General features: G+C 40.0%; 1 protein-coding gene across 2 annotated transcripts in view; it reads left to right on the top strand.

Moving 5' to 3' along the window:
- The window catches only part of LOC114308343 (DNAse I-like superfamily protein), a 41,082-nt gene that overhangs the window by 1,648 nt on the left and 21,999 nt on the right, over positions 1-17,435 (top strand). For both annotated transcript variants that reach the window (XM_082894676.1, XM_028253909.2), the window contains exons 3-5: positions 5,524-5,690; positions 7,594-7,659; positions 8,626-8,678. In XM_082894676.1, the coding sequence (XP_082750802.1) occupies positions 5,524-5,690; positions 7,594-7,659; positions 8,626-8,678 (286 nt within the window). The remainder of the gene's footprint in view (positions 1-5,523; positions 5,691-7,593; positions 7,660-8,625; positions 8,679-17,435) is intronic.

Here is a 17,435-nt window from a genome sequence, read left to right as displayed (position 1 = left end):
AATATGATTCACTCGGTTTATTTCTAAAAAAAACTCTAATGCACCCTACCATGAATGTATAACATTACCTGAACAAACAACAGAAGATCTTCTTTGGTTTGTTGAGCAAGATGACTGAGGTCTTCATACCAAGCAACTAACCTTAGACTAATTTATCTGTACTCCATTACCTCATGCTTTGTATGACAGAAATAAGCAACTCAAAATGTTATTTTTTTGTAAGGTGAACTTGAGGAAAGAAGCTGCATTGAGTTTGGGAAGATACAATGATGTTGTTACATAGCATACATGCAATTTGACATGGACATGTTGACATGGTGATTTTAAAAAAATGCAGGACATGATACACCTGGGACAGTTTAAAAATTTATATTTTATAAATATGTTATATGTCAAACATGTGAATAGTGTGGGTGAGAGGTGTGGTTAGACGTAGTCTGGGAAGATGGCGGGCACTTCAATGGCTTGAGATCACTGGAGGTGGAGAGGAGTAGGTCAAGGCAAGCTTGGAGAGGGAGAGGTTGGCAGTGATGGACTTTGAACACTAATGTAGAGTGTGAGAGGGGGTGTTTAAGCGTAAGACTTAGTTGTATTGTTGTTTTGTCTCGCTGCATATACGATATGTTATATAGGCCACAGGAGTGTTGGAGCCCAAGCAAACTGTTGGACAGGTGGCTCGTTCTCCTCAACTCTGCCAGAAGTGATATAAACCCTTCTGCCGTCTGTAGCTTTACGGTAGGTGGAGAGCAATGTTTCATGGTAGGCGGAAAGTAGCGTTTCGTATATGCATCGGATGACATGAACGTAAGGTCACTGTTGCCTCTTCTCCAAGCCTGGTCGAGATGGAGTTGTCTTAGCAAGAAGACAACCATCTCGACGATTCCATGACCTTAACCGCCAGTCTAGTGTCCTTTGATGATCCCGAGCAGTAGTGCATAGGTCCTGCTCCCAACCCAGGCATCCAAGTAGGTGAATGGGCCAGGGCCCATTTTAGTGTTTAAGAGAGCCGGTGGCTCGCTTCCAAGCGACCAAGTAGGAGAATGGGCTTCGGGCTTACCTCAATGTTTAGGAGGGCTAGTGTTTATCAATCAAAGTTCAAGTGAACTGGGGGCTGGTTGTATTGTTGTTTGGTCTTGGAGTGAGGTATGAAGGACCATGGGCCCTGCGGGCCCATGGTGCTGCCTGTTGCAGAGCTCTTTATATTTAGATATATTTGGGCTTATATGTATGCTCCCACTTAGGTTAAGCATATAGTCTTGGTTTTGTGTAGTACCTTGGCCCATGGCGCCCTTGGCTTGCCATGTATCAAACATACGATATACCCACGTGGTGCCTTATTGGTCTGTCACGTGGGTGGGGTTTTGGTGATGTGGCACCTGTAGGGCTTGATACAAGTACCCACAAATAGTCTATTTAGCAGTAATGAAAAAAAGTAACATAACATTAATTATATTAAAAAATTACATATTTTATATCTTAAACATCCAGATAGCATTCACATATCAAGTGCATTATAAAGACTGTAAAACAATTGTAGAACGTTAAAATATTCCTGATGAATTCATCTTTTGAATGTTTCAAAATTTGTTTAGAGTGCACAAGTTTTTTTTTTTGGGTGAATAAGAGTGCACAAGTTACATTCCAAAGAATACAAAATATTGTTACTATGAAGAGATTCTTCACTTAGGTTGTGTTCGGTGGGTTTCGGTGGGTTCAAGAAGTGTCGTCGAAGTGTATGATATTATGAATTTAAAATTTAATTAAGATACATTGAATAAGTGTTGGGCACACTATTAAAAGTGTCTACAGAGTGTCATGTCTGACACAACACGCCTTTTCTATAGAAGTGTCCATGATTCGTAGTAGATTGATAGAACACAAGTTGGTAAAAGAGAAATGGTCACGCTGTCACGTAGATCTGTTAAAACCTACCATCACCTACTCCACCTACTACACCTACCACCACCTACTACACACCTACCACTACCACCTACTACCACCTACTCCACTACATCTCCTATATAAGGAGCCCCTCATCATTTGTAATATAAATCAAAACATCAATCAATAATACATCAATTTTAACATGGTATCAGAGCAAGGTTAAGAAACTAGTAATTCTGCTTCACCGGCGGGCGGCAACCTCGCCTTGGCCGCCCGCCGGACCTCTACACATGCTCTCACTCCCCTCTTTCCTCCTTCTTCTTCTTCATCCAACAAGAATCTCCCTCTGCCCCCAGGTAGACCACTTATTGCTTGTTGCTGTAATGAATTTAATTCTGCTCTCAATGTTGCTGCATCTTCCTCTGCACGGTATTGTTCTTCTTCTGCTTCTTTTACTCGTTTTTTAATCGTGCGAAGTTGGGCTGAGAGATCCTCCTACACTACCGTGCAACAACTGCAGCATCTTTTTCCATCGCAACATCTTTGAGAGCTTTTCTCAAGGATGATACAGTATTCTGTTCCAGATCATTTAAACGCTTTTGAATCACATCACACTCTGCATCCTTCGTCTGAAGCTTGGACACATGTTCCTTCAACACCTTCTTCAGTGAAACCAGCGTCGGAAAGCACGTCCCTCGCGCTGTGTTCGTAGATCTCGCACCAGCACCAATCTCGGACTAATGATCATCAGATCTAATGGAAACAGTTTTGATTCAAGTACATGTTTGCAGCAACCAATGACAGATCATGGGTAGTTCGGCATGTTTGTGTCATGGGATACTGCAATGCACCTCTGGTGTAGGATTCAACCAAGTCCCAGGCCAATGGGTTCCGTCAGCCATCCATGTAGCTTTCAAGATCTTCACACTCTCCACAGGTTCATCATCGGTCTTCTGTCTCTGTTGCTTCAAGGCCTTTATTTCCTCTCGAGCATGATAGGCCTCAGAACGACGGCGGATCGAGTCGGGCAGGCCATTGCTGCGAACCTTGAACTCATCATACTCACGTTTTACCCGTCTACGATCCTTGACAAAGTCAGTCTTCACCTTGTTTTTATAAGGATCCTTCTTCAAATTGAAATAAGATTCTGGATTCCTAGGCTCAATGTCATGTTTACGGCAAAATGGAATCCATCTATTAGCAAAACTTGCAGACAGTAAAGAAAGAGTGAGTGGTGGTCTCTGCAACGCACATGGGGGCACCCACTCAATCTCTCTCTCCCTCTCTCCTCACGGACATCCACTGGGTCACCCACTCAATTTCTTTATTTTTTTTCTTTTACTTCCTTCACCACCACTCACCCATGTGACCCACGATGCTCAGATTCTCTAACCTATACTTTTTCATTTTCATTACACTCCTGTTTCCCACTTCTCTTTCTTTTCTTTTTTTTTTTATATTTATTTTACTCTATCTTTCAAAAAAAAAAAAAAAAAAAAAAAAAACGAACACAATTTACCATTTTGCACAACAAACCATATTTTTTTCATCTCAGGGATTAACCCCGATCACAATTTTACACAAAAAAAAAAAAAAAAAAAATTACGAATTTGAACAACAAACCATATTTTATTCATCTCAGGTTTCCACCCTGCTCCCACTTTTACACAAAAAAAAAAAAAAAAACAAACAAACAAACACAACCACACCCACACCCACAGTGGGATTTTTCTTTTCCCTTCTCTACTCTACTGCAGGTCTCTTCTTCTTACTTTTATCTTGGGTGTCCCGTGCCAGGCCGGCCTCCGTGTTTCCCACGCCACCGAGCACATTCACTCCCACCTGCTCCTCCACTACAGCATATGGCGGCCCTCCAAATCGGAACATAACGGTGGCCTTCCGCTTCAGCTCCTTGTTTTCTGCCTTTAGCACACTTATCTCTGCTCGCGCATCCTTATACATGCGCTGGAGCAGAGCCAGTTGGGCGTTTAACTGCTGCACCTCATTTGTCCTACTCTGCAGCCGGTGCGACAGGTTTGTGACCGCCGTCATGGTCTCCACACATGACTTCAAAGTATACTGATTGGTCTCAATATCCGTTTGCACCGCCATTTTTTGCTCCACCGACCGCATCGGAAAGTTCAACGGAGCAAAACCAGAGGCGCTTGGTTGAGGTTCACTGGCCACCGCACCAGTTATCTCGCTTGTTGACTCGTTGAGGTCGGGAAAGAGAGTGAGCAGACCACGGGACGAAGAGGCCATATTCTGGGTAGCTGAACGGGAAGACGAGGCCATGTTATGGGTTGCTGAGTGTTTCAGAGAAGGGTTGGTTACAGAGTGTTTACAGAGTGTTTCAAGATTTGCAACTCTTAGCGACAAGCTCTCAGAGAACGAAGAGATTTCAACTGGTTTGTTATGCCTTAGCCTCAGCCTCAGCCTCAGCCTCCATCTTGGTTAAATAGCCAAGGCAGACACGCGTATCGTGTGCCGCTCGGCGCTAGACGACAACATGGGCGCGCAAGCCAAGGTCGTCACGTGTATCGCCATCATGTCCGGCACACCTTTTTATGGATTGGACACGCCTTTTGATGGCACGCCTTTTTATGGATTGGGCACGCCTTTTGATGGCACGCCTTTTGATAGATTGTGCACGCCTTTTGAGGGTGCGACTTTTTAAGGGTCCGACAAGACTCTGTAAACTGTCCCGACATTGATTCCGGTTAGCTCCTTCATGGGTCCGACAAGACTCTATAAACTGTCCTGACATTACTTCCGGTTAGCTCCTTTATGGGTCCGACAAGACTCTGTAAACTGTCCCGACATTAATTTCGGTTAGTTCCTTTATGGGTCCGACAAGACTCTGTAAACTGTCCCGACATTGATTCCGGTTAGTTTCTACAAGGGTCCAGCAAGACTCTGTAAACTGTCACAACATTGTCTGCTACAACGGTCCGACATGACCCCATAAACTGTCTTCTACATCGGTCCAACACGAGCCAGTGTCTTCTACATCGGTCTGCCATAACCATACAGTCTTCTACAACGGTCTGACACGACCATACAGTGTCTCCTATCCATTTTTTATTTTTCAGATTATTTTCTTGTTTTGTTACTCTCTCCAAACTCAAGTTGGTTAGTTCCTATCCCCCTTGAGTTTGCGGGGGGCTGTTAAAACCTACCATCACCTACTCCACCTACTACACCTACCACCACCTATTACACACCTACCACTACCACCTACTACCACCTACTCCACTACATCTCCTATATAAGGAGCCCCTCATCATTTGTAATATAAATCAAAACATCAATCAATAATACATCAATTTTAACAAGATCTGTAAGTGGCAAACCAATATCTAAATAGCAAGTTAGCAACCACATGTAATTGTGATGGTGGGCAAGGGAGCTTCTTGTTTTATGTCAGTTTGACAGTGACATTGGCAATACATTACAAAATGGGATTGCTTGTGCTATAGAATGAGTTTGGGTTATATTATTATTTTAAAAATATATGGGTAGTTTTGTGATGAAAAGCTGTTTCTTGTTTTGACAAGTATAGTTGGATGCTGTTAACCCAAGAAATGAAAAAAAAGTCAACAAATTAACCTAATCTAAGTTTGCTGGTATGGTTTGCAGAGCGGTTTACAGTCCTCTCGTACAACATACTTGCTGACTACTTGGCTATTAATCATCGAAGCAAACTTTACTTTCACATACCTCGTCATATGTTGGAGTGGGAATGGCGGAAGAGAAATATCATTTTTGAGCTTGGGTTATGGTCAGCTGATATATTGTGCTTTCAGGTTATCATTTTGATATGTTTAGAGTATCTTTCTTTTTCTTTTCCTTTTTGGGTCTTTTTTTTCCCCTTTCTTTCTACTGTTTATTTTTATTCTTTTTGTATTAGCAATGAGTGAAAGGTAGCCAAAAAGCAGGCGCATAGTCGACAAATATGCAGGGTATACGATAAAAAGCCTACTATTTATCCATAGATCAGTGTATATGAGCCATAAACTCCACCAAAGAATGGGGCAATGCTCGAGGTTTGCACAGCACACTCTCAGAGGTATGCCTGTTTTGGTCTTTCCAAGTACATCACATCAGACACAATGGAGGAGCTTCCCATACCTTCCTCACCCTCCACCAAGCTCAATTTCTGTTTTAATGCCCCAGCATGTTACTGAGACATTTGCATGACCCAAGCCATTCTAAACAAAGAATACGAGAGGCACCTGAACTACCTGTCTACTTCACAATGCAATGCAAGGTTGCCAACACTGTCCTTTGCTGTTCTGCATGTAATGCTCATTTGTAAGAAATTTGTTGCCCTTTGCTGTCCATTGAAGTGGCTCCTAACGCAGCCATCCAAACAAAATATGGCACCATTGCTATAAATGAGGAAATGAATGTTCACCGTAAAGCTCCTTATAAAGTATCCAATTTTAGAACCTTATACCAAAGCCGATTCTTCATAACGTCATACAGCATCTCTACGAGGAATCTGCAGATTCCAACATGTGCAATGCTCTAAACGTATGGAAGTAATGGGCACACATTAGATATCTACAAGGGCTTTCTTATCCATAGCTATCCTGAAAATCTCTGGCTATGCAACATTCAAACTTGATTCCCAAATCAAGTGTACTACCATAATTTAATCCTCATATTTTGAGGAGCCTCACCATCCTTTGGTTATTATGCCTTTTTGTAAGCTGATTCTATACGACATCTTCACCTCATTGGAGGCTGACTACGCAATGTGCTCCCATTCTTTCCTTTCACCAACCTTCTCCACAAACTACCCTTTTGATTGTAAACTTTCACTCCTAAATGAAGCTCTATTGAACTTACAAGCTTCTTGATACTTGAGCCCTTTTCTTCTCACTTTAAGGTGGATCTCATCCCACTCAAATCAAATAATAAATTTCATCTATTAGCCTGCCCCTGGGAAATCCCCTCTGAAGCTTTTCAGGTATCTTTCTACTCAACCAAATGATATGTGTATGGCATCATGTTCAATCCTAATGTTCAATCCTAATATATTTCAGGTATAAGGTTTTGTTACATTTGCAAGTTACTACAATCACGTAGACACCATGTACTTTGAGAAGTAACTAAATCATTTTAAGTTATGGGCAAAATTTATTTGTTTCTCTACATGTGTGATCCCTGAATGGAATTGTTCCTGACGACAGATGTTTTTCAGTATCTCAGCAAAATTCTTTAGTAACACAAATTTAGTTTTTCTTTGGTGGTATCTAAGCTCTCAGTTTCTGCAACTTTATATGGCTTAAGGTAATTATTGAGGTTGATTCACAAGTTCTACCAATGTAAAAATATACTGGACGTGGATATGCCGATATTACATATTTTTGATAACCATTGGCTGGAAATAATTTCATCAAATTTGGAGATCAAATGAGCTCCCTCTCTATCTTACTGGCCATTAGTAATTGGTGTTTTTGATATGCTGTCGTTTTGTGTCTTTTACGCTATTTTCAATGCATTTTCTTCATTTCTTTTCTGTACAAGTACACAAAAATCTTATACTCTTCCTCTCACTGAAGCTGTTTCTGTTTTGCACTTTTAGTTGTATGTGATTTGTGATATAATTTTCATACTATCCTATAATTATTGGTATCTCATTATCCTGCTTATTGTCAGTTGAAAATAGCGACATTTGTGCTTCTTTTTATCCTACTTCAGGAGGTTGATAGATTTCAGGAGTTAGAAGAGGAGTTAAAGTGTCGGGGATACAGTGGCATTTGGAAGGTTTGTTTTGAAGGATGCTATAGTATTTTCCATGTGTTGTGTTGACCCTTAGTTGCAATTCTTTTTCCCGAACTGTGCTTGATGCATGAACATGTATATCACAGCATCTATCATTGTTGCATAACAGTATATATATATATATATATATATATATATAAGATCCAGTTTGCTAGTACTAGGTACGGTTTCGACACCATGACATCAAAGGTTGAAACAATGTTTGAGGACCTGGATTTTGGGACTCTGATAAGAGCCTTAAGTCAGCTATAGGTTGGAAAACACAGACGTTGCACTTTTTTTTTTTCTTTTGTAAAGTTTCATTAATTGAAAAAACTTACTAATGAAAATCAAAGTTTCATCATCTACTCGGTATGCCATCCAACCAACCAATCATTTGTAGAGAGGTCATTATCACGACTCAATAGTTAAAAAAATGCGACATGATTTAATTTTTTGACAAGGAAAGTACGAGGAGAAAAGTGCGCATGCGACATGGAGAATTCTACCCCACAAAAATGTAAAAAGGAGCAGAGAACAAACACGAAGGGGGGAAAAGGAGTGGAGATGTACTAAACTCATCGCTGATGTAGTTCTGTTGCACCACTTTGAATAACAGATGCACCTTTTACCTATTTTATTTAAACAGCTTAAGTTTATGTGTCATTCTTGACCAACTAGGCAATTGAAGGAAATATATTCATGCCTGAGCTAGCTAGGCAATTGAAGACTGAATTAGTCGAAGTTGGCAATTCATAGTTTGTTACTTTGTCTTCGTATAATAAATTGCTGGGTATTGTGAATCCCGAAGTCTCTGAGAATATGAAAGTGATAATCTGGTTTAGTCACTAGAGAGCAATTGTGTAACAGTATTTAGTGTTTGTAAATTTTGAACTCACTTCATTGTAGATGAGATTTTCTCTTTTAAACTGATAGGCAAGGTCTAATTATGTTTTTGTGAATTTGTAGATGCGAACTGGTGATCCAGTTGATGGTTGTGCAATCTTTTGGCGCATCTCAAGGTAAACGAGTTATGTTTCTTAATGGCCATCCCTTGTTAATTTATATTGGTTAGAAGAAGTAATGTGTCAATTATGACTTGATATTACATCTTCTCCCTGTAAGTTTTCTGAATGTTTTTTAGTATATTAAATTGATCAAAAAAACAAAGGATACATCTGATTATATAGTATTCCTAACCCTAAGACTAAAAAGGAAACGAATCACAATACTAAAAAGGAAACGAATCACAATCTCATTACACTACTATATATACATATAAACACAATATTCTCATACTTTCGCTCAAACTCAAGGTGCTTTAGCAAAAAACACCAAGAGTTTGCCAAGAAGAAATCGAAACCGGACAGTGGTGTGAGTCTTGGTAAAGAAGTCAGCAAGTTGCAGAGTCGAAGAGACGAAAGGAAGAGAGATAGAGCCAGACTGCAGATGCTAAAGTGACAATCAATCTCAATGTGCTTGGTCCACTCATGGAAGACAGTGTTATGGGCAATTTGAATAGCACTGCGGTTGTCACAATAGAGGGAGGTTGGAGAAGACTGAGGGACGCCTAAGTCAGAGAGAAGACAACAAAGTCAGACAACTTCAGCAGTAGTATGAGCCATAGTATGATACTCAGCTTCGGCAGTAGAGCGAGCAACAACAGTTTGTTTCTTGATTTTCCAAGAGATCAAGGAATCGCCAAGAAACATACAGAAACCAGACGTGGACTTGCGATCAGTAATATCACCGGCCCAATCAGAATCAACATAGGCCACCAAATCCAAAGAGGAAGTAGAGGACAATAGTAAACCTTGAAATATAGTATCTCGAAGATAGCGAAGAATCCAAACCAATGCAACCTAATGTGTGGAGCGAGGAGCAGAGACAAACTGGCTAACCACATGAACAACATAGGTAAGATTATGACGAGTAATCGTCAGATAGACTAAGCAACCTACGAGCTCTCGATATAAAATAGGATCATCTAGAAGAACAACATCAGTAGTGTTGAGCTTTACATTAAGCTCAATGGAGGTATCAGAAATCTTAGTGTCAGTGACACCGGCACGATGAATAACCCATTGGCATACTTGGCCTGAGATAGAAAGTAGCCTTTGGGAGAAGAAGCTACCTCAATACTAAGAAAATATTGCAATGGGCCTAGATCCTTCATTTCAAAGGTGTGAAAAAGATGCTGCTTGGCCTCAGATATAGTAGAAGAGTCAAAACCAGTAATGATCATATCATCCACATATAATAATAATGCAACAAACCCAGCAGAGGTGTGGAGAAGAAACTAAGCAGAGTCCTAGGCACAAGGATAAAACCTAAGTTCAGTAATAGCAGTCTGAAAGCGATTATACCAAGCATGAGGAGACTGCTTCAGACCATACAGACTCTACAGAGCACGCCGAAGGCGACAAACCTGTCTAGAGGAATGTTGAAGGCCAGGGGGAGGATGCATGTAAACCTCTTCAGTGAGATGGCCATTAAGAAAAGCATTTTTAACATCCATTTGATAAAGAGGCCAAGAACGAACAACAGCGACAGAGATCAAAGTACGGACAATAGTCATCTTGGCAACGAGAGTAAAAGTCTCCTCATAATCAATACTATACTCCTAGGAGAAACCTTTGGTAGCCAGACGAGCTTTGTAGTGCTTAAGAGAACCATCAGAATGAGTCTTGACTTTGTAGATTCATTTGCAACCAACCAGATTCTTACTAGTAGGCAAAGGAACCAACTCCCAAGTATTAGTTTTCTGTAAAGCAGACTACTCATCCTCCATAGCTTGAACCCAATGAGGATCCTGACAGGCTTCCTTGTAAGACTGAGGTTCTGAAAAAGAGTGAATAGTAGACAAAAAAGTACGATAGGAAATAGAAAAACATGTATTAGACTAACCCAACCTGTTTGGAGGATGATGCGCTCAAGTAGGATATCGGTGTGCAGCAGGATCAGAGTCGTCAGAAGCAGGAGGATTAGCAGTAGGGGTAGAGACAACTGGTGGAAGAGAAGCCTTACGACGAGAATAAACTAACAACGGAGATGGAGAAGAAACCGAAGGAGAAGTAGCCAGAGGTGAAGTAGGAGGAGAAGATGGAACAAGCTTAGGGGGAACTGTGGAGATGTACTCATCAGACGAGACCTCAGAAGGAAATGAATCAATATGAACCAAATCCTCTTTAGAAATTAGGGCTGCGAGAGAAGGAAGCTAAAAGTAAGGCAGACGTTCGAGAAAGGCAACATGGCGGGAGACATAAAGGCGATGGGAAATAGGGTCATAACAGCGATAACCTTTCTGAGTGAGACTATAACCCAAAAAGACACATAAGATAGACCGGACACTAAGTTTGGTCCGATCTTTACGGGGTAAAAGGACAAAACAAGCAGACCCAAACACACGAAGGATGGAGTAGTTGGAAAGTTGAGAAAACAGAGTCTCATAAGGAGACCGAGCAGAAAGAAGGGGGTAGGTATACGGTTGAGAAGAAAAAAAGTAGTAAGAATTGCCTCTTCCTAAAATGGAGCCGGAACAGAGGCAGAGAGAATGAGAGATCTAGTTGTCTCAAGGAGATGACGGTGTTTACGCTCAGCTCAACCATTTTGGGCAGGTGTATCAGTACAAGAAGTTTGGTGCATGGTACCTAATTTGGCCAAATATTCACAGAATTTAGTTTTAAAGTATTTCCTGCTCAAGTCAGACCTCAACAATTTAATAGTAGACCCAAACTATGTAGTGACCATAGATTGGAAAGTACGGTATGTTTGGTAGAAGTCAAACTTATGAGTCATAAGATAAACTTAAGTGTAACGAGTGCAGTCATCAACAAATGACACATAATAGGCAGAACCCCCTTTGGTGAGAACAGGAGAAGGGCCCCAAATATCAGTATGAATTAAAGAAAATGGTGTATCAGATATAGAAGTACTCTTATGAAAATGTAAGGCTGTCATTTTGGCAAGTTTACACCCCCGACGTTCAGTAAGTTCACTAGGAGAAACTTTACCCAATATACCAGACTGAGCTAAAGACCGTAAGCAATCAGCAGACAAATGTTCTAATCTAGAATGCCACAAGTAGAAAGGACTAGACAGAGAATCTAACTGAAAAGAAGAAATGGCAGTTAGAGAGGTTGCCATAGGCAGATGCAAGCTCTCCACCACATAGAGGTCTCCAACTCTACGACCGGTCTCAATCTGCTGCTTAGACATCCGATCTTGCATAGAACAGATAGAAGAAGAAAAGATAACAGACATAGCAGATGGTAGGACAGACCTAATAGATATAACAGACATACCAGACCCATTAACAACATTGACAGTAATAGGAAAGGGGGGAGGAGTACAATTTTGAAGTAAAGAGAGATGGGGAGTCATATGATGAGAGGCACGAGAGTCAAAAATCCAGACAGACGAAGAAATACTTGAAGAAGACCCAAGCAAACCTGAATGAAGAGATGAAACAATGGAGGCAGACGGGGATGGCTGGGAGGTAGACAATATATGTTGAAGCTGACTAATCTGAGCAGTCAAGGAAACCAAGTCAGGATTAGGAGCTGGAGCAGATGCATTATACGCAGCAGAAGGAGCCTGTAATAGGTTCTGAGATTGCTGAAAAGAGGAGGCAGGCAAACGTCCCTTCTTGGGACAATATTACTTCCAATGGCCTTTTTGATGACAGAAAGCACACTCATCAAAAACTAAAGGCCCCTTCTTGGGCGTTGCGGTGGCCTGAATTTTGTTATTTAACATCTTGAGTGTACTTGGTAAACAAAAACTCAAAAGAAGCGGGGCCCAAGTAGAAGCAGAAATACCAACCGTGGTCAAAGTGTAAAAACCATAAACTTGTTCTAAGAGATCAGAGAAATAAAACCCACTGAGATTAGAAGAAAGAGAGATTCATGAACAATAGAACCAAAGAGAACTCAATCGCGATGCTCCTAGAGAACTATAGAGAAATTGCGATTGAGATATCGAAGCCTAGAAGTTAACCCAAAGAGAGAGAGATCACGAACAGACAGAGAGAGAGAGAGAAACAGGGGTCATGATCTTCGAATCAGAGCGAGAGACCGAGAGAGCTAGAACTCGCACGATCACGATTAGAAGCGAGAGAGAAACCCAGAACAGAGAGGCCAGAGAGAGTTGCTATTGTAGAACTAGAGAGAGAGAGCTCCCTCGAGCATGGAACAACGATTGAAACTGACGAGATGGGTTGCGATCCCGACACTGGGTAGATCACGATTCAGACAAGACCAAGGTTTTGCACGAAGCAAAGAGTACTTTGAATGATCAGATGCAGAGCTAAGGTTTCCCAAGACTTTTTTTTTTCAATCAGAGCTCTGATACCATGTAAGTTTTCTGAAAGTCTTTCAATATATTCAATTGATCAAAAAAACAAAGGATACATCTGATTATATAGTATTCCTAACCCTAAGACTAAAAAGGAAATGAATCACAATACTAAAAAGGAAACAAATCACAATCTTACTACACTACCATATATACATATATACACAATATTCTCACACTTCTATGAATTTCTTCATGTAGTTGACTGCCTGCTTCATTATATAATCATTATCACTCTTTAAGCCTTATAAAAAACAAGGGAAAATTACATAAAACCCCCTAAAGTTTGATCATAGTAAAAATTGTTACCTAAATTTTTAATTTTGTCAATTTAAACCCTATACATTTTACTTGATTTCAATGCCTATCTTCCATCGATCTCTGTTAATTGGCTCTAGAAAAATTGCCAAAACATCTTTTCATTAAAGCTCTCTCTCTCTCTCTCTCTCTCTCTCTCTCTCTCACATCACACCACCACACGACAAAACCGATCCCAACCTCCATACTGAAAAACCCACACACCCATACTAGGAACCCACCCCCAACCGCCATTGCACACCACCCAACAAAATCCATTCCAACCTCCATCAAATACCACCCCCCAACCTCCACCATACATCTCCACTGTCACAACCCCAATGAAACCTATCCTATCTTCACTACTGCATTTCCCACTCATTTTTGTTGCTCTCACATTCAGTGTTTGTTTGTAAAGCACAGGTAGCATAGGCATGCCATAAAAAAAATCCATTTTTCATTTGCAGCATGCCGCTACCATGGGCGGAAATGTATAAACCCCAGCTTTCTACAAATATGTATTATGAAAAATAATTTTTGAGTTTCTTGTTGTAAAGATTTATAGAGCTTCAGATGTACAACATTGATAAGGGTGGATATGAAATATGGATTAATTGGAGTGTTCATGCTCTACTTGGATTGGATGAGTCCTCTACATTTCATATCTGTTTTGTGCCCAAGGTTCATATTTTTGTGTTTTTTCATGAAAAATCGATTGCAGCATAATCCTACATGTTCTATTCTGTCTAATAGAACACTCTGTGTAAAGTTTAAGTGGCTAATTCACTTGCGATAAACACCTTCCACAACTCCACGTGCAACCCCATTATAACCCACAAAGTTTTGAATACCCAAAACTCTAAACTTATGAAATCCCAAATTCAATTACAAAAGCAATAACAGCGAAAACCAGGGAGCAGCAGTATGTATATATATTTACCACCTCTTCTCTCCCTCATGGATCTTTGCGTCATCACTCTTGTCCAGCCCTCTTTCCTCTTCTTATTTTCTTCTTTTCCCCGTCCCCTTTATTTCTCTACAGTTTCATTTTTAAGTTAAAAAGAAAAAAAATAAAAATAAAGGAGAGGTTTTATGGGTAAATTTACCAAATCATTTAGAAAGAGGTGGGTAAATTGACATATTTATCATTCGTCTGTTAGTGGCTATAAATGGTGATGGACGGATGGCTTAGATTAAAACAAATTTAAAAACTCAGGGTTCAAGTTGACAAAATTAAAAACAGAAAATTTAATTTGTTATAAGGTTCAAACTCTAGGTTTTTAAATGTAATTTTCCCCAAAAACAATTTATCTCCTATACAGATGTTATCCACCAGTCTGCTTCATTTGGAATAGAAATTCCATTGGTTATATTGTGGAACTTTTCCTACTACTTCCATCTGTGGTTTTTTTTGTTTTTTTAATATATACTTTCATCCATGTTCTTCTCTGAACTAGGTACACTACGTTAGGTTATTATTCCTCCCAGATCTTTATGATCATTTCTTTCTTCTTTTTTTCCATGTAGAGTAGTCACTGATGATTGCCTTGTTTCGAAACGGTCGTTTCATGGTAAGGCCACTTGACTTTTAGTTGTGTTCAGTCTTTGTTCTCCAAAATTTTTGTCCATAGATGATGGATGACCTGGTAGCCTAGATGCCTTATAACTTATTCATTTTGACATAACTCGTATATGCCGATCATCTGTGACTTTTAATTGTCTGGATTTCAGAAAATATTGTGTCACTTTGGTTTTGTATCTCCAATTCTATGGACATCACCTGCATACTCTTCCCTGCTATCTCAAGACAGTGCAAGGGAATTGCTCCCTTTTAGGTATTTTCTAGTAATCATTCTAGGCTGGCATGGTATTTATGTATTTTCTTCATATTGGGTTTAAATTTTGTTGGATTCTTTTCCACAAAATGTTTTTTACCACTAACTTAACTACCATTTGTGGTTTTGATAATCAGCATCACTTGATTTTGAGCAATACACACCATGCATTATATATGTAGTATTGTTTGGATTAATATTTGAGTGGTCCCGTTTAAGTATTTAGGTCTCCCTTTGGGGGGTAACCCTAGAAGTGAAGCTTTTTGGAATCCAGTGGTGGAGAAGATTGGTAAAAGGTTGGAAGGGTGGAGTAAGGCTTTATTGTCACGCGGGGGTAGATACACTTTGGTTAAGTCGGTTTTGAGTGGTATTCCTATTTATTTCTTATCTTTGTTCAAGATACCGGTTAAGGTGGCAAAGGCATTAGAAAAGTTGATGAGGGATTTTCTTTAGAAGGGCAAGGATGAGGGGAAGAAGGATCACCTAGTGAGTTGGGATTTAGTTTCGTTACCTAAGGAAAAGGGGGGTTTGGCTATTGGTAACATTTTGGCTAGGAACATGACCCTTCTTGGCAAATGGTTGTGGAGGTTTCCACTTGAGAGTGATTCACTATGGCATTTGGTTATTAGAAGCAAGTATGGGACTCAAGACAATGGTAGGGATTCTCGTGTAGTCCTGAGAGGTACTTGTCGTGCTCCTTGGAAATCAATTTCACATATATACACATGTTAGTCTTGTCATCTTTCTATAAGGGTGGGCAATTGGGAACTTGTTTGTTTTTGGGAGGATGTGTGGATGGGCCAATCTTCTCTTGCTTCTGATTTCCCACATTTCTATAGAGTGGCTCGATCTCATAACTCTTCTATTGCTTCTATGGCTTGTTCACTTTTGGCTCCAATTTCTTGGAACTTTGATTTTTCTAGAAATCTTAATGATAGAGAAGCTTCACAGTTGGCGTCTGAGAATTTTTCTTTGACTCCTCTTCTGAAGGATAAAAGGGTTTGGGTTCTCCATTCATCTGAGATATTTTCGTGTAAGTTTTTTTTTGATAAACTCATCGATTCTCCTCATGTTTCTCAATTTCCTTTTTCCAAGAGAATTTGGAAGGCTTGTGCTCCTCTTAAGATGAAGATGTTTATGTGGGCCTTGGTTCATGGAGGCATTTTGACAAATGATACATTGCAGAAACGGAGACCTAATCGATCTTTAAATCCTCAGTGGTGCATTATGTGTTGTAAGAATGGGGAATCCGTGGATCATTTATTTTTGCATTGCCCAATAGCTTTGTTTCTATGGCACAAGTTATTTTTGTTGGGGAATGTTATGTGGGTAGCTCCACAAAGGAGTGCACATATGCTCGAAGTTGACTTTCGCGTTCTTGGAGGATCGAAGAGAGCCAAATTGCTTTGGTCTTGTGCGGTCTTTGCAACCTTTTGGGTTCTATGGTTGGAAAGAAACGTGAGGGCGTTTGAAGATAAGTCTCGAGGGATAGATTGTTTGTGAGATTGTGTTTGCCATTTAACTTCTTTTCGGGTTTTGGGGAATACTCTTTTTAAGGGAGTTCCTCTTTTTTGTTAGCTAGAGATTGGTTGGCAGTGTGTGATATGTAGGCTTTTGCATTTGCGTTTTCTTGTTTAGGCCTTTGTTTTGTGTTTTCCCTTTTCTTTGTAAGAGGATGCCTCATCCTCGTTTACTTTCCTTTTTGATTTATCAATAAAGTTCTTTGTTGTTGATCAAAAAAAAAAAAAAAAAATATTTGAGTGGTCCCAGTCTGTTGTGTGGGCATGAAAAGTTGGGCCTAATCGTTATGCTTGTCTTGAGCTTAAGACAGACATGGATGCTGGAAGTTCAACCCCTTGCCTCCACTCGAGTGGATTTGGTTCCATTCTTGCTTCCGCTTGAGCGGATGTGGAAAGCTCACTTTTTTGCTGACTTTCTGCAACTTTCTATTTAATTCAGATTTCACTTGGGACTTGACCTGTGTTCCTCCAAAGGTTCAATTAGGTTTCAAAGAGTACCAAATTAAATCAATTCATCCACAAAGGCTTGTTCAATCCACAAGTACACAATAAAATATTAATTAGTCAAGTAACATAGGAAAATGGACTAAAAGCATTTCGGCACCTGTCAATGATCCTCCATTCTGAAATATCTTCATAGAATACTAGAGTTCTAAGTTGGAACCAGAGCATTTCTCACTGTTGCTTGTTTGAAATATGGAACATGCTTTTGTTGTGTCATGCTGACTTCCTTTCTGTACACATGTGTCTCGACATGTGTATTCTGTAATGG

This window comes from Camellia sinensis, chromosome 11 (genome assembly GCF_055761805.1).
Source record: "Camellia sinensis isolate YWXY chromosome 11, ASM5576180v1, whole genome shotgun sequence".
Lineage (NCBI taxonomy): Eukaryota > Viridiplantae > Streptophyta > Magnoliopsida > Ericales > Theaceae > Camellia > Camellia sinensis.
The sequence above is the reverse complement of the archived record's forward strand: the minus strand, read 5'-3'. Positions and strand labels throughout refer to the sequence as shown.